The following is a 21,824-nucleotide window of genomic DNA, read 5'->3' as shown; positions in this document are numbered from 1 at the left end:
CTGTTCTGGCTTCTGAGATTCAGAATATTTTTTTTCTTGTTTTCCTCCTCCAAAAACTAGGTGCGTCTTGCAGTCTGGTGCATCTTATAGAGTGAAAAATATGGTAATAAAAAATAATAAAAATGTGCTGTCATGCATATACAGTGATTAGAGCATCCTGAGTTCGAATCCTGACTCAAGCGGAAGACAGTCACTGTCATCTCTCGGCCCAGCCGACCTCACAATGGAATCATTTGCTGTCTATGAACTAAAAGTCACTGTTGGCTAGTCAGGCTAATGAGGTTGTAAACTGGCAAAGCTCAGAAGAACTTTACAAGACACCTCAAGGCAGCCCTGCATAGGGAAGTTTTTTGTTGTTTCATGTTTTATTGTGTTATTGTATATGCTGGAAGCCTCCCAGAGTGGCTGAGCCAACCCAGTCAGATGGGCAGGGTTCTAATAATAAAATTATCACAAAAAAAATATTAAAACACCAGCCGCGCTTAGAGTTCCCTCAACCGGCAATGCAAGAGAATATACATTTAAGCACACCCAATGTGTGTTTAAAACACACGACTTCTGTCTCCCCTTGCTGGCAAAGATTCCTGGGAACTGTAGTTTAAAGGAGCTGGGAATTTCAGCTCTTGGGAAGGGAGAGTTAACTGCAGTCCGCAGTAAAAAGGTAAAGGTAAAGGGACCCCTGACCATTAGGTCCAGTCGTGGCCGACTCTGGGGTTGCGGCGCTCATCTCACTTTATTGGCCAAGGGAGCCGGCGTACAGCTTCCGGGTCATGTGGCCAGCATGACTAAGCCGCTTCTGGTGAACCAGAGCAGTGCACGGAAACGCCGTTTACCTTCCCGCCAGAGCGGTACCTATTTATCTACTTGCGCTTTGATGTCCTTTCGAACTGCTAGGTGGGCAGGAGCAGGGACCGAGCAACGGGAGCTCACCCCGTCGCGGGGATTCGAACTGCCGGCCTTCTAAATGGCAAGTCCTAGGCTCTGTGGTTTAACCCACAGCGCCACCCGCGTCCCTTACAGTCCGCAGTAATGCACTTTAAATGTTGCCCTGCTTGCCTATCAATCTGCTCCTTGGCTGCCATTGCCAAGTACAATTCATAGTTTCGGCGCTGACCTTTGCCACTAAATAGAACCAGACAGTTTTCTTATTTCAGCTTCGCTCCATAAGACAGTCAGGCCTGGGGAGGGTTGTGAATGCAGCCCATTGAATGCAATTCCTTGGAAATAGACCAAACCAAGCACTTGACTTTTGCTCCCGTGAGATGGGGCTGCCTTTGTGCCACTTTGCTGCAATCACATTTGAGCAGAGATTTTGAAATGGCAAGCTCCAGCGCTTAATCCAGAATGCGGCAGCTAGACTGGGGACTGGGACCGGCCGCCAAGACCACATAACACCGGTCTTGAAAGACCTACATTGGCTCCCAGTACGTTTCCGAGCACAATTCAAAGTGTTGGTGCTCACCTTTAAAGCCCTAAACGGCCTCAGCCCAGAATACCTGAAGGAGCATCTCCACCCCCATCGTTAACCCACAGCGCCACCCGCGTCCCTAGTACATGGGTAGATGGGTCTAAAAAGCCTGGGAGTTGAATTTTCACAGCTCTCTGGCAGCTATAGTGGCTCATTAACCAGAAGTAATGTATTAAGCATTAACTTTAATTCAGTATACCTGAAGGAGCATCTCCACCCCCATCGTTCTTCCTAGACACTGAGGTCCGACTCCGAGGGCCTTTTGGCAGTTCCCTCATTGTGAGAAGCAAAGCTACAGGGAACCAGGCAGAGGGCCTTCTCGGTAGTGGCACCCGCCCTGTGGAACACCCTCCCACCAGATATCAAAGAGATAAACAACTACCTGACATTCAGAAGACATCTGAAGGCAGCCCTGTTCAGGGAAGTTTTTAATGTTTGACATATTAGTGTATTTTTGGTCTTTGTGGAAGCCGCCCAGAGTGGCTGGGGAAACCCAGCCAGATTGGCAGGGTACAAATAATAATTTATTATTATTATTATTATTATTATTATTATTATTATTAAAGCTTTCTGCCCCCGTTGTTTCTGGGGAAGATCCGAACGCCGTCTCCCGCACGCGTTTCGAACTCTGACCCTCTTAGACCTTGCCACCAATCCTGCCCTGCGCAGTCGGCAATTTGTGCAAGGATCTGCCAAGCAACCCCTCGCCGGCATTTGAAGGGAGGGCAGCGTGGTGCAGTGGTCAGAGTGCCCGACTAGAGGACCTGGGTTCAAATCTCACACTCAAGCCAGTGGTATCTCGGGTTACATACGCTTCAGGTTACAGACTCCGCTAACCCAGAAATATTATCTCGGGTTAAGAACTTTGCTTCAGGATGAGAACAGAAATCGTGCGGCGGCACGGCAGCAGCGGGAGGCCCCATTAGCTAAAGTGGTGCTTCAGGTTAAGAACAGTTTCAGGTTAAGAATGGACCTCCAGAACGAATAAAGTACATAACCAGAGGTACCACTGTATCTATAATAAATGTTCATATATGAACCAACCGAACACGTACACAGATCAGCACAGGAAGACCGTCCTGAAACCATTTTGACTCCCAGACTGACCAAATGTTTTCTCTGCAAGGACCTAGGGGGTGAGGGAGCCTTCCCATTGTCTCAGGAATTGGGTAATCACCATCTCAAAGGAATGGCCAGACTACCAGGAAAGAGAAGGCATGGGTAGGCAAACTATGGCCTGGGGGCCGGATCCGGCCCAATCGCCTTCTAAATCCGGCCCGCGGATGGTTCAGGAATTAGAGTGTTTTTACATCAGCAGAATGTGTCCTTTTGTTTAAAATGCATCTCTGGGTTATTTGTGGGGCCTGCCTGGTGTTTTTACATGAGTAGAACGTGTGCTTTTATTTAAAATGCATCTCTGGGTTTTGTGGGGGGGGGGGCATAGAAATTCGTTGATTTTTTTCCTTCAAAATATAGTCCGGCCCCCCACAAGGTCTGAGGGACAGTGGACTGGCCCCTTGCTGAAAAAGTTTGCTGACCCCTGAGATAAGGCATTATCAGATAACCTGGCACACAGGAAAAACAACAACATAGAAAAGCCTCCCCATTTTCTTTCCGTTCACAAATCCTGTCTTAAGGGTATGTCTGTGTATGAATAGGGTGAGCCTGTGACCTGGCTCAGGAACTATTTATCATTACAAAAGACTGGCCAGGCGCCCCAGGTAATCCATTCAAGTGACCATTAACAGGTAACCTGCCAGACAGGATATAAACAACGCACTCAGATTTCTGTTGTAGATCACCTTTTCTGTGATGTAGTTATGATGTCTGTGGGGGGTGGTCTTGGGTTACACTCCTTCTATGATGTATGTATGATATTTCTGGGGGTGGTCTGGAGCTCCAGGGCAGAGAATTTAAAATGTCTATATAAGGGCGGGCACACCTTGGTTCTGGGTCCTCCTCCTTTCCTGCGTGTGAGGGGAGCACCCTGTTGCAACAGATCAATAAAGATCAGGCTTACTAGCTGCTTTGCTTCTCAATATTCTCTGGTTGGCCTCTGTTATTTTCTCCTACCGATAGGGAACCCACTTAAGGACTCTATACGGGCTCTTGAATACCCCATAAGGGAAGAAGGGCAGATTTTGTTTATAACAACATACCAAATAGAAATTATAAGAAAGTTGAACTATACAAAAGACAAATCGTTGGAAAAAAACAAAACCAGCCACTTACTTTTGGGTCTTGTTCTTCGGTTACTGTAGAGGCGGCAGCATCGCTTTCTGAGGACGACATTCTTGCAGCTAAGAAGGAATAAGAAAATCTCTTGAGTCACACATACAGAGATAATCTTGGGGGTAAAATTCAGGGCCACAAAGACATTCCCTAGTTGGAGGCCGGGAGATAAGGCAGCCACGTGCGATTAGCAGCTCAGAAGGTCCAGAAGGTCGATTTGGGATCGGGGGAAGAATCACGTCGGCCTTTGTCATGGGCTGCTGACAAGTCTCTTTGCAAAAAGAAAATAAGAAAATCTTTTCCTTGACAGGGAACGAGGCTGTGGGGCTTGACTTGGCTCAAGGTTTCCTAAGTTGCAAATCTGTGCACCACATGGGAAAAGATGTGCTTTGGAGTCAGGGTGGATAAAAATCAATAAATAAATTAATTTTTTTTTAAAAAAAAATTAAATCTGTTTTTTTAAAAACTGGATTTTTAAAATAAAATGCTTTTGGAGCAAAAAGATTTTCTCTTTAAGTTACATTATAGTCCAAAGGCTATTCATTAAGAAATAAGGATTTGTCTTAAGTTTTCCACGTGTGCTAAAACTCAGTCTACGTTTTTTTAAACAAAATGTTAACAAACATGGATACCTTCGCTATAATGTTACTGTTTTAGTTAAATAAATGGTTTAAATTGTTACGAAGGGAATGATTGTTTTTCTCCTTCTAACAAAGTACAGCAGAAAAGTTGCCCAAGTCAACTTATTAAACCTCGCAATAATTTCGTCATCTATGTATTTCTAATAGTATAACCAAATCGGTAATTTTTGATATAACTGTAAAAACCGCTCTGAAAATTTATTATTCCAAAAACGAAACCTTCATCTGGTTGGAAATATTCAAGATTAAAGCAGCAAGAATGAGTCTTTTTGTAAAAAAATTAAGGATCCAAATCAAGTCTTACAGACTAGTGATTTAAATTGTGGTTTAAATCGATTTCATTTAAATCAAATCCACCCTGTTCGGAGCGGAGGTCTTCAATCTGGCACTGGGCATTTTATTTTATTTTATTTTATATTGCTTTATGCAAAATGCCAACTCTGTTTCCCAGCCTGTCTCTATATGATTTGATTTGAGTACTGAACCTAACAGACTCCGAATGGCAATCAATCAGTCGCGAGCCACTCAGGAGTCCTGGAGAAGGGCTGTAAGTTCAGCAGAGCAGAATTGGCTTTGGACGCTGAAAGTCACGAGTTCAAATCCAGACATCCCCAGTTGTGGCCTCGAACCCTGGAGAGTTGATGCCATTGGGTGTCTTAAGATCCAATGGCCTGACTCTGTATAAAGGCTCCCGAGAATCTTTTGCTTTTGGGAGGTGGGCTGGCTTGGCAAACAACTCCAACTCAGAGGTTCTTTGTTTGGCAAGACCAAGCCTAGACAACTACCCTTGCCACATTTTCTGAGATGGGAAAGACTGCAATCTTCACCCAAAAAGACAAATTTTGCAAGACTCCCCACCATTTACTCAAGCAGAGCTGTTTTGACATCACACACTTCTCTTTGGAAAGACAAAACCCATCATAGTTGTTTTAAGATGAACCAGATAGCCAACGTTTAACAAAGTAATAGTAGCCACCCCCATTGTTCAGCCCGGACACTGAGGTCCAGCTCCAAGGGCCGTCTGGCGGTTCCCTCCCTGCGAGAAATGAGGTTGCAGGGAACCAGGCAGAGGGCCTTCTCGGTGGTGGCGCCTGCCCTGTGGAACACCCTCCCATCAGATGACAAGGGAATAAACAACTACAGTGGTACTTCGGTTTAAGAACAGTCCTGTTTACGAACGATTCGGTTTACGAACTCCGCAAAACCGGAAGTAGTGTCCCGGTTTGCGAACTTTACCTCGGTCCAAGAACAGAATCCGAACAGTGGAAGGGCGCTGGCGGCGGGAGGCCTCATTAGGGAAAGCGCGCTTCAGTTTAAGAACAGCTTCGTTTTAAGAACATACTTCCGAAACGGATTAAGTTTGTAAACCGAGATACCACTGTATCTGACTTTTAGAAGACATCTGAAGGCAGCCCTGTTTAGGGAGGTTTTTAACGTTTGATGTTTGATTGTGTTTTTAAGATCCGGGTTTGCGGCGTTCAGGAGCCAAAACGTCTGAGGACCAAGGCATTCGGGATCCTTGTGCCTTATTTCTGAGATGGCAAGCTGTTTTGAGCTGGTGTTAATATTTGTCAGTGAGTAATTACTAATCATATGGGACGCGGGTGGCACTGTGGGTTAAACCACAGAGCCTAGGACTTGCCGATCGGAAGGTCGGCAGGTCGAATCCCCGCGACGGGGTGAGCTCCCGTTGCTCGGTCCCTGCTCCTGCCAACCTAGCAGTTCAAAAGCACGTCAAAGCGCAAGTAGATAAATAGGTGCCGCTCCGGCGGGAAGGTAAACGGCATTTCCGTGCGCTGCTCTGGTTCTCCAGAAGCGGCTTAGTCCTGCTGGCCACATGACCCGGAAGCTGTACGCCGGCTCCCTCGGCCAGTAAAGCGAGATGAGCGCCGCAACCCCAGAATTGGCCGCGACTGGACCTAATGGTCAGAGGTCTCTTTACCTTAACCTAATTACTAATCATAACAGCCCAAGGTCTCATTCCAAGTCACTTGAAAGCTTTTTTATTTTTTCTCGTTGTAATCTTTATAATTTGAATAAATATTATTTTTTTTAAAAAGAGAGCGCTCTCCCTGCGGTTTGATGGAGGTAGAAACTGTTTCATGCCTTGTTACGTTGCCGTTTCTATGGGGTTATATGCTCTGTATTTATTACCCCTGCTATGCAAAAATCTCCAAATGAATCTCCAAATGTCTAAAATCCCTGGTAGAGGACAAGGATCCTGAGATCACGTTAAGGGTTGCCAAATTCTGTGCGATTGCCATAAAACTTAGGGAACATGCTGTGCTATCATAATGATTAAGGCCTTAAATGATAATTTTAGGTTCTATGTTAGTGACTAAGTTTTAATTTATATTTTTTTTTTAACTGTTGCTAAATTTGTATTGTCCCTGTTATACCTAATTGCAAACTCAAATGTATCCCTATTGTGTTCTATGACTTCCTTGATATTGTATGTGGGCTGGAACTGGTCTGTGACCAAAATCAGTGGCGTAGCGTGGGGGGTGCAGGGGGGGCCGGCCGCACCGGGCGCAACATCTGGGGGTGAGGGGGCGCAAATCCACGGGTTAGGGGGCACAAATTCATGGGTTAGGGGGCACAAATTACTTGCCTTGCCCCGGGTGCTGACAACCCATGCTATGCCACTGACCGAAATACAGTGGTACCTCGGGTTACATACGCTTCAGGTTACAGACTCTGCTAACCCATAGTGCTTCACGTTAAGAACTTTGCTTCAGGATGAGAACAGAAATTGTGTTCCGGCGGTGCAGCGGCAGCAGGAGACCCCCATTAGCTAAAGTGGTGCTTCAGGTTAAGAACAGTTTCAGGTTAAGTACGGACCTCTGGAACGAATTAAGTACTTAACCCGAGGTACCACTGTAATAAAATTCAATTGATGGGCTTCAGTTGAGATTCCTGCATGCCAGGGGTTTGGACTAGAGTCTCTTCCAACTCTAAAATACTATACGTGAAAAGAGGGTGCTTTTTTGCCTCTACTTTACTCTTCAAGCCCTACTCATTCATTCCCCCACACTGAAAGCACATTTATCCCCAACCCCCAAAATCCGGGGAACTTTAGTTTGCAAAGCATGCTGTTAACTGTAGCTCCCTATGAACTACAGTTCCCAGCATTTCGGTGGGTGCAGGGAAATGCGATTTAAGCACACCTCGACTAAGCAAGCTGTTACATCCCTAGACTTTGAGATAATAATTAAAAAGCTGGCCATCACCCAAAAACTTGCAGCAGGCAGCGAAATATTTCAAATCCAGGTACAGCCCTACAAAGACTGACTCATAAATAGTATTAAAAGAAGAGATGGATAGTGAAACCATTGCTCTCGAAGTATCTGACCCGAATTGGGAAAGAAAGAAAGAGAGAGAAAGAAAGAAAGAGAGAAAGAAAGAAAGAGAGAGAGAGAGAAAGAAAGAAAGAGAGAGAGAAAGAAAGTGAGAGAGAGAGAAAGAAAGAGAGAGAGAGAAAGAAAGAGAGAGAAAGAGAAAGAAAGAAAGAGAGAGAGAGAAAGAGAAAGAAAGAAGGAAAGAAAGAGAGACAAAGAAAGAGAGAGAAAGAAAGAAAGAAAAAGAAAGAGGGAGAAAGAGGGAGAAAGAGGGAGAGAGAAAGAGAGAAAGAGAGAAACTATACTGTAAAGTCTTTCAGCTCACCTGATGGGTCCGACGGAGTTTCAGCTCCAGCAACTGTAAGAGACACGCCCGCGCCCACCGCTTAATATACTCCGGAGTGACTCCCCTTTCTCGTTGTCTGCAATCAGGAGCAAACAAGCATCATGTGAGCTCCGGAATGTGGGTGGGGTTAGAGGGGAAGGGTGGGGGAGAAGGCGATTTTCCCCTCCAGTTCCTGAAAGTTTGGTTCAAAACGAGCAAAGTGAAGCTCCACCCCCGCTGGAGGAAATGAAAGTGGAAGTGGGCGAATTCGGAGCCGACGTTGCGATCTTCTGTAGCACTGGCAGGCACTGCTGTCATTCCCTCTTGCTGAAAAAATCAAGTTTAAAAAATGGTTCCTGATACAACTATGAAGCTGATAAGCAAAAAAAAAAGAAAAATTGCAATCCTATGCCTCCTTTACTTCGGAGTAAGCCCTGCTGGATTCCTTGGTTGGCACAATCTCCCTGGGAGTAGCTCCCCTCTTGAAGACAGCGGGACTTACTTTTGAGTAAACATGTGCTTATGATTCGGGTGGAGACTGCAGCTCTCCAGTCTGACCAGAGACACAGATAAATTGTGGAGTGCAGGGAAGTGTGGAAACGCCACTCTGCTTATGCTCAGAGATTCCTTTTTACCCCAGAGATAACTCTTAGTGCTGGGGCGCGGGTGGCGCTGTGGGTTAAACCACAGAGCCTATGACTTGCCGATCAGAAGGTCAGCGGTTCAAGTCCCCGCGATGGGGTGAGCTCAGTCCCTGCTCCTGCCAACCTAGCAGTTCGAAAGCACGCCAGTGCAAGTAGATAAATAGGTACCGCTGTGGCAGGAAGGTAAACGGCGTTTCCGTGCGCTGCTCTGGTTCGCCAGAAGCGGCTTAGTCATGCTGGCCACATGACCCGGAAGCTGTACGCCGGCTCCCTTGGCCAATAAAACAAGATGAGCACTGCAACCCCAGAGTCAGCCACGACTGGACCTAATGGTCAGGGGTCTTTTTACCTTTACTCCTGGTGCTACCGGGACGCAGGTGGCGCTGTGGGTTAAAGCCTCAGCGCCTAGGACTTGCCGATCGAAAGGTCGGCGGTTCGAATCCCTGCGGCGGGGTGCGCTCCCGCTGCTCGGTCCCAGCGCCTGCCAACCTAGCAGTTCGAAAGCACCTCCGGGTGCAAGTAGATAAATAGGGACCGCTTACCAGCGGGAAGGTAAACGGCGTTTCCGTGTGCGGCTCTGGCTCTGGCCAGAGCAGCGATGTCACGCTGGCCACGTGACCCGGAAGTGTCTCCGGACAGCGCTGGCCCCTGGCCTCTTAAGTGAGATGGGCGCACAACCCCAGAGTCTGTCAAGACTGGCCCGTACGGGCAGGGGTACCTTTACCTTTAACTCCTGGTGCTAGTGTTACGGGTGGCATGTTACAGCACTGCAGGCAGAAATCCCACAGGCGCAGAGGCTGTGATATGGGAGGAGACTTCAAATGCGAACTTTGTGTATGTTGTGTACAAAAGGCGCAAGGAGCCTGCCAGAAGAGACTTGGCCATAATTTTGGCTGTGAGTCTCGCAGGACCTCTCCTCCTTACTGGCCTGGGAAGCCGGGACCCGGACTGACTCCAGCTACGAAAGTAGACGCTGTGGAAGAAGCCAGGGAAGACCTTCAGCAAAGTTTCATTTCAAAATATTTAAGCGAAATTGACTTTTTAATTTGTGAAAGACGTGAATAACAGTATATCAAGATAAATTATTAGGATAAAAACAAAGTTGGAAGGATTTGCTGAAACATCTAATTGAACTAGAATACAAAAAAGGGAGGTGTGAGGTGGTCAAGGAAATAAGTAGATGAAAAATAAGTTACGGGAAGGTTTGTTTTGTTTTTTGTTCGTATTTTTCTGTGTTGTTTTTCTTACTTTTTTTTTGTCTGTTTGTATTTAGTGTGAATTTAGTGTTTTCTTTTTGTAACTTTTAAAATTGGAATAAAATTTAAAAAAACAACAACAAAATATTTAAGCGAAATATTGTGTGCGTTTTAACTTTGCTGCGTTCATTGTGCATTCTGTGCTCGACCTCTTCATAATGTTTTATTTTGAAAACATTTAAGAGAATGCGTTTTTTGTAAAAGATGGGGATCTCTACCACATGTGGTGGGAGTGTGAAAAGATGAAAAAAAATTGGGACTTAATATATAATGAACTGAAGAAACTTCTTAAGTACACATTCCCGAAAAAACCGGAAGCTTTTCTATTAGGGATCATAGGGGAGGAAGTTAAGGAGGACGACCATAAATTATTCCAATATGCTACTCCAGCAGCTAGAATACTGGTAGCTCAAAAATGGAAATTACAGGAGACGCCAACGATAATGGAATGGCAGGCTAAATTTTTTGAGTATACAGAATTAGGTAAAATAACCTACAGAATTCGAGACCAAAAAGGGACAAAGTTTGAAGAACAGTGGGGTAAATATGTGGCATATATAAGATGTAACTGTAGAAGTTTAAAGACTACAGCAGGGTTGATATAAATCCTGTGATGTGTATGGAAGGTGAATAAGAATCTACAAGAGGAGACATATATTAAGAAAACCGAAGTGGGAAGGAAGGAAGTCTGGGCATGAATATATGCAGTGTAAATAAGATGACATAAGATGATGACTGTAAAAGGTTGTTTTATTTTTGTTTGTGAAAAATTTAATAAAAAGCAATTAAAAAAAAAGAGAATGTGTTTTGTTCATTGCGTTGCTTTGAAAGTATATTTTCTTCAGCGACGTTTTATTCTGTATTGATTTATCTTTGAGGTATGTTTGTAACCGCTTTGAGATTCTTTTCTTAAAAATATAAAGCTGTTCAGGGAAGTTTTGTATTGTGTTTTTACTATTTTTTGTTGTGAGCCGCCCAGAGTGGCTGGGGTAACCCACTCAGATAGGTGGCATAGAAATAAATTATTACTATAATTATTGACCATCAACATGGTCACAAGAACAAACGAATGAGGCAGGGACTTATAATGTAGTCTGAATATGCCTCCAAATTCCTGTTACTGGAAAACCCAGGAGGGGAGTGTTGAATCTACAAGCACCATCTGGCATGCTGGATGAGACCCTGCCTGTCTGCGCACTCTTTTGCCAGAGTGGTGCATGCTCTGGTTATCTCCCGCTTGGACTACAGCAAAGTGCTCTTCGTGGAGCTACCTTTGAAGGTAACTCAGAAATAACAAGGGACGCAGGTGGCGCTGTGGGTTAAAGCCTCAGCGCCTAGGGCTTGCCGATCGAAAGGTCGGCGGTTCGAATCCCTGCGGCGGGGTGCGCTCCCGCTGCTCGGTCCCAGCGCCTGCCAACCTAGCAGTTCGAAAGCACCTCCGGGTGCAAGTAGATAAATAGGGACCGCTTACCAGCGGGAAGGTAAACGGCGTTTCCGTGTGCGGCTCTGGCTCTGGCCAGAGCAGCGATGTCACGCTGGCCACGTGACCCGGAAGTGTCTCCGGACAGCGCTGGCCCCCGGCCTCTTAAGTGAGATGGGCGCACAACCCCAGAGTCTGTCAAGACTGGCCCGTACGGGCAGGGGTACCTTTACCTTTACCTTTACAGAAATAACAAACAATAAGGTGGCTGCCAGACTGGTGACTGGGAGCAGCCGCCAGGACCATATAACACCAGTCCTGAAAGACCTACATTGGCTCCCAGGACATTTCTGAGCACAGTTCAAAGTGTTGGTGCTGACCTTGAAAGCCCTCAATGGCCTCGGCCCAGTAGACCTGAAGGAGCGTCTCCACCCCCATCATTCAGCCCGGACACTGAGGTCCAGCTCTGAAGGCCTTCTGGTGGTTCTCTTACTGCGAGAGGTGAGGTAACAGGGAACCAGGCAGAGGGCCTTCTCAGTAGTGGCACCCTCCCTCTGAAATGCCCTCCCGTCAGATGTCAAGGAGATAAAGAACGGCATGACTTTTAGAAGACACCTGAAGGTAGCCCTGTATCAGGAGGCTTTTAATGCTTTTAATGCCTGATGTTTTATTATGCTTTTTTATTTGTGGGAAGCTGGACAGTGTAAAAATAATAAAATTATTATTATTATTATTATTATTATCCTGGACAGTCCAGGAGGAGACCCTGGTCGATGGTATCAAAAACCGCTGAGAGATCCACAGCTCAAAAGTCGTCATTTCTTTATTCTGGAAGTAAAACAATTCTACGGAGGTACAAAAACGTTAGCGGCACTTTAGGCTGCATTTCTCGGGACCGGCGTTGATTCCAGGGCCCACCCAAAGTTCCTCTTGACCTGCACTCGGACAGTTCCAAGTGGTTGCCTCTTTGTCCTTTCCAGAAAAAAACAAACAAACCCTGCTCTTTAGCTCAAAATAGGAACAAACAGCAACCCACTGGAAACCTGAACGGCTGTTTGCTCTGAATGAGCACTAAAGAGCAGTTTTCCACCCCAGAGGGCAGCAGCAAGACTAGAGGAATTGTGGTGTTACAAAAGAAAGGCCACCAACAGAGGCTACGCAAGATTCATGCTGGAACCACATTAAGAGAAGGGTGGGGTCTTTTTTTCACCCCCATGGCATTGGGAAGAAACTTGAGAAATTGAGGAGGGGGGGGGGGTAAGGAAGAGAAATATTGTCAAAAACTGAAAGCCACAACCGGGTAGGGCAAGAGTGAAGGAGGAGACATTTCACTAATAGTTAAAACAATAGTTCAAACCTACGTTAAAAGCATTGGGATTTCCTGAATCTAAATCAAGAAAACCAAGATTTACAGGGCACACACAGATAGCTTAGTCAATAGGGCATAAGACCCCCTAATCCCAGGGGTCGTGGGTTCGAGTCCCAAGTTATACAAAAGTTTCCTACGTTGAAGGGGGCTGGACTAGTTAGAGGACCGTCATGGATCCCTTCCAACTCTACAATTCCGTGTTAGATCATGGCCAGTGTTAGTCTTACTCAAGAGTAGACTAGCTGAAAATAATGCCCATAGCTCACTTGCTTCAGTCGTTTCAAGAGGTTTGCAGCCACTGTCAGTCCTACTCAGAAGTAGAACCATGACATGCTGGGCACGGGTCTACTCGGGAGTAGGGCCAGCAGTAGATGCAACCCATTGCTTCGGACCGTTAATTCCAGTCGGTTAACTCTTGAGTAGAACTTAGCTTGAGAAAACCATTTTTCTCTCCTTTTTTTTTTTTAATAGTAAATTCCAAAAATTCTAGTGGCCCCCAGATTGGGTAAGTAACTTACCCAAGGCCCCTTCTCCTTCCATTTCAAAATTTCAGAGTTCTGAGCTATTTGCGAGGGACTAAGTGGGGGAATAGGACAATATTCTCTTTCTAGAGGATGGGAGATGTATTCGTCAAACACACAAAAACACAAAGCAGACCATTTTTTCGTTGCCGCCACCATTCAGCATTCCAAAAAGGCACATCTAAATTACAACAGGTGCTGTTTGAACCTCTGCGCACCCAGAAACACCTGGGAACTCTAGTTCTGCAAGAAGAAAATAAAAAAGCACCAGGTCTTTGAGACGGGGAACCTATGGTCCTCCAGATGTCCTGGGAGCTGAGAGCCACAACATCTGGAGGGCTACAGGTTCGGTATTCTCGACTTCCTTGCAATACTACGGTTCCCAAGGGTTCTCTGCAGCCGCCGCAGATTTCCGAAAAGCACAGCACGGAAGATCTAAAGTTCCTTCTCCGGTTCGGACGGCTCCTTTTGCGGGGTCTTAGGCTTTTCGGCATGGTCTTCCTGTACCTGGGAGCCAACTCCCTCTGCCTCTGGAAGCTCCACCAGGTTGGGCGCAAAGGGCCCCACCACCCACGGGAGGGGGACGTTTTGCACGACATAGTCCAACATCTCATCCATTGAGCTACGCGCCTTGGCGATCCTCTCGCGGCTCTGGCTCAGGAGGGCGGCCGGCACGTCTTGGAAGGAGCGAGCCCCGGAGAAGGAGGAGTGGAGACCCTCGACGGTTTGGCGGACCTGTTGGACTCTGTCCTGGATTCCGGAGGGAAGGCCTTGGACGCTGGACACGAGGGTCACGCAGGAGAGCTGCAGCTGCTGGGTGAGACCCCTGAGCAGGGCGAGAGACTGGGATTCCACCTGGGAGAATAATAATAATAATAATAATAATAATAATAATAATAATAATAATAATTTTTGTTTATACCCCACCCTCCCCAGCCAAGACCGGGCTCAGAGCAGCTTACAACCAATAATAAAAACAAGTTGATTGAAATACAACTTAAAAAAAACAAGATTAAAATACAGTGGTACCTCGGGTTAAGGACTTAATTCGTTCCGGAGGTCCGTACTTAACCTGAAACTGTTCTTAACCTGAAGCGCCACTTTAGCTAATGGGGCCTCCTGCTGCTGCCGCAGCACGATTTCTGTTCTCATCCTGAAGCAAAATTCTTAACCTGAAGCACTATTTCTGGGTTAGCGGAGTCTGTAACCTGAAGCGTATGTAACCTGAAGCGTATGTAACCCGAGGTACCACTGTACAACATTAAAACAATTAAAGCATTAAAATGCAGCCTCATCACAGGAGGAGAAAGGAAAAAAGAAAGAGGGGGAGGGAATCAAATTGATTCTAAGCCAAAGGCCAGGCGGAACAACTCTGTCTTACAGGCCCTGCAGAAAGAAATCAGATCCCGCAGGGCCCTGGTCTCATGGAGCCAGTGTTGAAAAGGCCCTGCCTCTGGTTGAGGATAATATGACTTCCTAAGGGCCCGGGTGTTGCTCTAGGGTGTTGCTATTTATGGACCTTAAGGTCCTCCGTGAGAAACATGGAACCACATTGGCAACCTTGCGCACCCCCCCCCTTCTAGAAACCGGCGTTACTTCCACCTCAAGAGTGTCTAGAACCTTTGCCTTTGATCAAAATCTACAGAGGTACCTTGGTTCTCAAATGTCTTGCTTCTCAAACACCGGAAACCTGGAAGGAATTGTTCCGGGTTTCGAACATTTGTCAGAAGCTGAATGTCCGATGCGGCTGTCGGCTATGGTTTCCGGGGCGCCTGCACCAATCGGAAGCCGCGCCTTGGTTTTCGAACATTTCAGAAGTCAAACAGACTTCCGGAACGGATTAAGTCTGGTACTTTTGTTTTTGCCATTTATTTTGTGTTTTTGAGGCTTTTTTGGTTACTGTATTTTCCGCTCTATAAGACGCACCAGACCACAAGATGCACCTAGTTTTTGGAGGAGGAAAACAAGAAAAAACGCACCAGACCACAAGATGCACCTAGTTTTTGGAGGAGGAAAACAAGAAAAAAAAAATTTCTGAATCTCAGAAGCCAGAACAGTAAGAGGGATCGCTGTGCAGTGAAAACAGCAATCCCTCTTTCTGTTCTGGCATAGCTGCACAGCCTGCATTCACTCCATAAGACGCACACACATTTCCCCTTACTTTTTAGGAGGGAAAAAGTGAGTCTTATAGAGCAGAAAATACGGTAGTTTATTTCTGTGACTGTGCGGAACCCAGTTGAGCTACTGATGGACTGATTGTGTGACTGCGGCAATGGATAAAAGCCCCCCCATCGAAACAAGGACTACACCAGTGCAGGTAAGAAAATAATACTGAAAAAGTTTGCTGACCCCTGGTGTACAACATCAGATTCTTGATCGCAGGGTTGTCTCTCAAGGGATCCTTTTTGGAGTGGGGGTGGGGGTTAACTGGTCATTTGTTTTTAGATGGGGCTGGTCTCCCCACCCGCCCCCCTGAGCGAAAGGGAGGATCTACCTCTGGCTGTGCCAAGGAGTGTTGTGGCTCATCGCTTTGAGCTTGCTTCTGGTTCCAATCCTGCCACATCTGATGCAGCTTCTCTTGGCCGCCATGTAGCTTGTGGTCCACTCCCTGTTTGACATGTTCCATCTGACAAGGGACAAGAAAGGGTGGGAGGGGAACCACACCAGAAGCTTGCTTTTCTTTTCGTTTAAAAAAATAAATAAAAACCCAGTCGTTCTCCTGCACCGGCTATTGCTTATCGGTCAAGGGAAACCCTTTGGCTCTCGAGATGGCGTGGGACTACAACTCCCATCAGCCTCAGCAAGAATGGCCAAGGACAATGGGAGCTGTGGTTCTGCAACGTCTGGAGGGCAACAGGTTCCCCTGCACCTTGTATAGAATCATGGAGTTGGGCAGAACCCCAAAGATCATCCGTTTTCAAAAGGTTTCACTCTGGTGAATGCGGCAGATTGAACCTGAAACCTAAACGTCATCAGCACTGCGCTCCGAGTTATGTATAGACAAGGCCTGATGTGGATGGAGAATTGTTTTATGCCTCCATGCAATGCAGCCATTGCTTACCAACTCCAACGTCTCTGTGGTCCATGCGGTTGTTTTCACCAGGGTCCTCAAACATCGCCTGGTTAAATCTCACTCCGTTCCAGCCTCCCAGTGCACATGCCATCCCCCAAGCCCCGAACCTCCGTCCCCAACCCACCGCTGTGCGCCCTGAACGTGGACAGAGGAGAGCTTCTCTCACAACATTAGAGGGCAGTGGGCACCCACGAAGCTGGGTGTGGGAAGAGAAAGGGCGGGCAAAAGGAAGTCCTTATTCTGACAACTGAACTGCGGAACTCTCTGCCACAGGAGGCCGTGACAGACAGAACCTTGGGTGGCTTTAAAATAGGGTTGTGGACTGGATGGGACAGAAGGCTATCAGCAGATCCTAGGGACGATGGCTGTGTTCCTCATCCACCGTCAGATGTGGCAGGGCTCGGAATACTGGTTTCAGGGAATCAGAAACTTGCTGTGCTTGTGCCCTGCTTGCCAGATTCCCAGAAGAATCTGGGTGATCACTAGACCACTGGTCTGTTCTGGCAAGCTCTCCTTTATGCCCTAGATCCCGTGCGTCTTCTACCCATTCAATCCAACCCCTCTAATCGTTTGCCAACATTGCGTCGGTGGAACCTTCACCCTGGGCAGCTGAAATGTGCCTTACGTGACATCATAGCAGCTCAACCAATGGGCACTTCTCAATCTGTAAACCACTATTATTTATTAAGTGCATAGGGTGGTTTACAGCATAACCCCCCACAAAATACACAATAGCAAAATATCCCAATAAACCACATGTCCGCCACCCCAGACGTAAGCAGCCCCGGCCCAGTTAAGGAGTGCGTAGAGTATAGATTAGAAATAAAAGGTTCTGGATCTGTTTTCAGGGCATTCTTACCAGCTCGATGGTTTGGTGCAGCTGGGCGAGGGCATCTTGGGTACTCTGCTTGGCATCCCTCAGCTTGCCCAGAGAGTGCTGGTAGGCTCGGTGACGGAGTTTGGCCGAGAGAGACCCCAGGCGCACAAAGTAGCTCCTCTGCTCCTTCTGCTGCTCCACGGTGGCGATTTCAAAACCTTCGACGGAGGTAGCGAGTTCAGCTGGAAATGAGAGTGGGGTGGTGGTTATGGTTATGGTGGAGTTAAAGGTATCAGTTCAATATGCACAAAACGCTATGTTTGAAGGCCTAGTACTTAAAATGCTATGCACAGAAGTTTGCACCAGACGGGAGGTTTCACTCTGGCAAATGCGGCAGAAAAGGGAAAGTTCAGGTGAAAGTTCCCACCATGTGAGAGGCGGTCCCTACTCTGCCCCATCAGGGACTTGGGACCTCTAGGACCAACTGGTGACATCCCGGTTCATGGTGAGCACAGAGTAACCGTTCAGACAGGGGGGCATAAATATATATAGTATGATAAACGTAACCCCCTCCTGTTAAATATCAGGCAGATGCTCTCTCTCATATCTTCTAAATATTTATTTAAAACATCTAACCAACCTCTTAATTATTTCTGAGCGGCATATATAAAAACAATGTGCAGATAATGGGCGAGCACAGCGGTTCATCAAGAAAACCGAAAGCAGTGGAGGAAAATCGGAAAAAATAAGGATAAAACACTCAAATATTTTAAGTTCTTGAAATGTAATTTGGAAATGTATGTAACACTGAGCAGCAAGTGAGGGAGGGAAGTGAAACATTAAGGAGCAGAGTGGGAAGTCAACTTTTAAATCTGAATTAATTTGGTGCTGATTTGTGATTTTTTTTGGAAAAAAAAATGGCAAAAAAACGAAAGCAGGTATCTTTTCCGGTCTGCATTTGTCCAGGAATTGGTTTTTAATATATTTTATTGCTTGACTGCCTGTGTGTTTGCTGCCCTGAGTAACTTTGGGAGGGAGGGCAGCCTATAAATTTAACGAATGATACGAATAAAGGAATCCTCTTAACGAGGATTATACCTACCCAGTTCTTTGTCTGTCATTGGGAGATAATGGTCCACCAGCTCTTCAGACTTGCCCAGGACCACATCCATGCCAGTGGTGACCATCTGACCCACTCTGGACCCCAGAACGGTGTTCACACTGCCAGCCACCACCGATCTGGTCATCTCCACGCCGCCGTGTACTGCCCCTTTGGCCATTTCCACCACCCCGCTCACACCGCCGGCCACAGCATCCTTCGCCCCGTTGAGGGTACCGGAGACAGTGTCCCGGGCCCCAGTCACTTTGGTGGAGACCAGCTCCTTTGTGTCTGCGACCACCTGGAAAATTGTGAGCAAAATGCTATGCACCAAAGTTTGCACCAGACAGGAGGTTTCACTCTGGCAAATGCGGCAGAAATGGTTGGATGTTTCCATTTCAATCTTTAGCAGTGGCGCAGAGTGGGTTGCTAGCGTCCAGGGTCAGGCAAGTATTGTGCCCCCTAACCTGTGGGGAGAAGCAATCCTACGTCACAGACAGGGATAAGTTCCCATCATGCGAGAGTCGGTCTCTACTCTGCAAGATAAAATATGACGGCGTGTTCCTGACATTCCAGCTCCAAGAGTTTCTTGAACATGGCGGCGAGTTAAGAGTTTTGCACCAGCAGAATCTTGCTGTGCAACAGAACAATAAAGCAGGTTGCTGTTTACATTATGGCATGTGATCCATGAGAGGCAGTCAAGTACAACATTCCTTGTAATGCTAGAGAAGACATGCGAGGGAATGTTTGGTCCAGCCAGTCAAAATTTCCTGTTCCTCCTGGCTGGAGCATCCTTCCTTTTGCATGTGATAGAAGGTGGGCGTGACCTTACCTGTCCAGGTAATAACAGGACGAGTCACACAGCACACCTCCCTCTTTTTGACTTCATTCTTTGTTTGACCAGCTTTTAGCTAGAACTGCTCTGCTAGCTCTCAGCTAGGGTTTCAGGCAGGGGGAGAGAGAGCAGATGGCCTTCCAATGAGCTCTTCTAAAAAACAATGCAGGATTCTAGTCCCTGTGATTACAGTGGTACCCTGGTCCTCAAACGCCTTGGTCCTCAAACAACTTGGAACCCAAAAACTGCAAACCCGGAAGTACCGCATTTTTTGCTCTATAAGACGCACCAGACCACAAGACGCACCTAGTTTTTGGAGGAGGAGAACAAGAAAAAAAATATTCTGAATCTCAGAAGCCAGAACAGCAAGAGGGATCGCTGCGCAGTGAAAGCAGCGCTCCCTCTTGCTGTTCTGGCTTCTGGGATAGCTGCGCAGCCTGCATTCGCTCCATAAGACACACACATTTCCCCTTACTTTTTAGGAGGGAAAAAGTGAGTCTTATAGAGCAAAAAATAGGTAAGTGTTCCGGTTTGCGAACATTTTTCAGAAGCCGAACGTGCTCTGTTTTGAGTGTTACGCTGAGGTCTGTCTGTTTTCGCTATTTATTTCGCCTTTCTGTTTTTGTGTTTCTTTTGTTTTGTTTTTGTGACTGTGTGGAACCCAGTCCAGCTACCGATGCATTGATTGTGTGACCGCAGTACATTGTTGGTTGCTTCCGTTTTATGGATCAGTGGTCTTGTTAGGTAGTAAAATTCATGTTAACTTGCCGTTTTAGGGGTTGTTTTTAAAAGTCTGGAACGGATTAATCCGTTTTGCCTGACTTTCTATGGGAAAGCGCGCCTTGTTTTTGGAACGCTTTGGTTTTTGGAGCGGACTTCCGGAACGGATTAAGTTTGAGAACCAAGGTACCTCTGTATATAAAAAAGGGCAGATTTAAATACATAGGAAAAATCAGATCAGAGGTCCACAGAGTACAGTATTGCCTACACGGATTGGCAGCCACCCTCCATGGTTTTAGGGAGCCTGGAATTGAACTTTCTGCATTCAACGCAGATAATGTACCACTGAGCAGAGCATGTCGGGAAAGAAGGAAAAAGTTACTAACCTTCTCCGACGGCTGGTGCAAAATAGGCAGTTTCTCTTCCAATTTGTCCAACCCTTTGCAAGCATACTCATTGGCCGTTGCAACTAAAAAGACACAGAGATTATATCGCTAGCTTCCAAAAACCTGCGATGTGGGGACACGACAACTCGGGAAAGCATGCAGGCCATCTGCCAGGGAACTGCTTTTTGGGGGATTTCTGGCCTAGTGAAAGCCAAGAAGCCGGAGAGTTGGCTGAATAAGGTTTTGGTCCTGTAATGGTTCTAGGGGGTTGCTCATGCGTAAGTTGCTGGCACTCTTGGCTTGGTTGCCTGGTTGAACCCTTTCTGTCTGGACAGCCCTTCACTGCGTGGCTGTCACAGTCGCTGGCAGAATCCGTCAGTGGGCGTTTCTTAAACTTCTTCCAGCAAAAAAGTTCTTTGACGCCAAGTCTCCTCCTACTCTCCCTGCGCGGAAGTCTTCTGCGCAGGGAGGGTGTGGGCAGCGGAGCACCCGTGCTCTCCCCACTAGTCTCCGTTAAAGAGTCCTGGAGCCTTTACTCCGACTCCCCCATCTGCCCCCCTTCTCTCCTGGTGTTACGTTGATTTCCTTCCCCAGCAGCTGGGCTGCTTCTCTCCCTGCTGGGACCCTCTCCGGCATCGCTCTGGAGCCTTCCCTCCACCTCTGGCTCTGATGGCAGTTCCCTGACAGGTCCGGAACTAGGGGCCTGCTAGAAGAGGACAGTCCCTGCCCCAAACCCTACTTTGGTCAACATCTGAAGAATACAAAGGATTGCTCACAAGGTGCAACATTATGGTTGGCCCCAATAAAGCCGTTTTGGGGAGACCAGCTGACCCTCCAGAGCAGGGGTCAGCAAACTTTTTCAGCAGGGGGCCAGTCCACTGTACCTCAGACCTTGTGGGGGGCTGGACTATATCTTGAAAAAAATAATGAACGAATTCCTATGCCCCACAAATAATCCAGAGATGCATTTTAAATCAAAGCACACATTCTACTCATGTAAAAACACGCTGATTCCCGGACCGTCCGCGGGCCGGATTTAGAAGGCGATTGGGCCGGATCCGGTCCCTGGGCCTCAGTTTGCCTACCCATGCTCCAGAAGTTGTGGGACTCCAACTCCCATGAGCCCCCAATGGCCAGGGATAATGGGAGTTGTAGTTTAGCAGCAACGAAGGCACTGCCTGGTTGAGGGTTTTGGAATTCCTTCGCCTTAGCGATTGTTTTGCTTTTTCTGCAGGCGGCGGTCACAGATTCAGCGCACGTGGCTCCCGCTCCTGAGAACCCTGTGAACTGTAGTTCGGCAAGGTGCTGTGGTCTGTGAGGGCAAGCTACAGTTCCCGGGTTTCGGGGAGGGGAGAATCCTGCGCTTAAAAGGCAGAGTTTGGAGGTGACCCACGAGACCCTGTTTTTAAAGTCACATCCACACCATACACCTACAGAACTGCATATATGTAGTTGGGTGGGGCCACAAGTGTCATCTAGTCTGACCCCCTGCAACACCCTATGTGGGGCTCGAACCTACGACCTTGGGATTAAGAGTCTCATGCTCTACGAAATGAGCTATCCAGAAATGGAGGATAGTTCCTTCTTGTTTTTCCCCCTCCCTCACCAAAGGATTTTGGGAACTGTAGTTTGCTTGGGTGCAATAAGCAAACTACAGTTCCCGGATTCTTTGGGGAAAAT

General features: G+C 47.0%; 1 protein-coding gene across 1 annotated transcript in view; it reads right to left on the bottom strand.

The window, feature by feature from the left end:
* The window catches only part of LOC307207355 (uncharacterized protein), a 47,798-nt gene that overhangs the window by 11,057 nt on the left and 14,917 nt on the right, over positions 1 to 21,824 (bottom strand). The window contains exons 4-10 of the mRNA XM_079961122.1: positions 20,145 to 20,227; positions 18,207 to 18,504; positions 17,147 to 17,346; positions 15,709 to 15,840; positions 13,652 to 14,069; positions 8,005 to 8,064; positions 3,701 to 3,768 (exon numbers count right to left, since the gene is read on the bottom strand). Coding sequence (XP_079817248.1) covers positions 3,701 to 3,768; positions 8,005 to 8,064; positions 13,652 to 14,069; positions 15,709 to 15,840; positions 17,147 to 17,346; positions 18,207 to 18,504; positions 20,145 to 20,227 — 1,259 coding nt within the window. The remainder of the gene's footprint in view (positions 1 to 3,700; positions 3,769 to 8,004; positions 8,065 to 13,651; positions 14,070 to 15,708; positions 15,841 to 17,146; positions 17,347 to 18,206; positions 18,505 to 20,144; positions 20,228 to 21,824) is intronic.

The sequence above is a fragment of the Podarcis cretensis genome (assembly GCF_951804945.1).
Source record: "Podarcis cretensis genome assembly, chromosome: 18".
In the NCBI taxonomy this organism is placed as follows: domain Eukaryota; kingdom Metazoa; phylum Chordata; class Lepidosauria; order Squamata; family Lacertidae; genus Podarcis; species Podarcis cretensis.
Note: the sequence above shows the minus strand (reverse complement) of the source record. Positions and strands in the feature narration are given on the sequence as shown.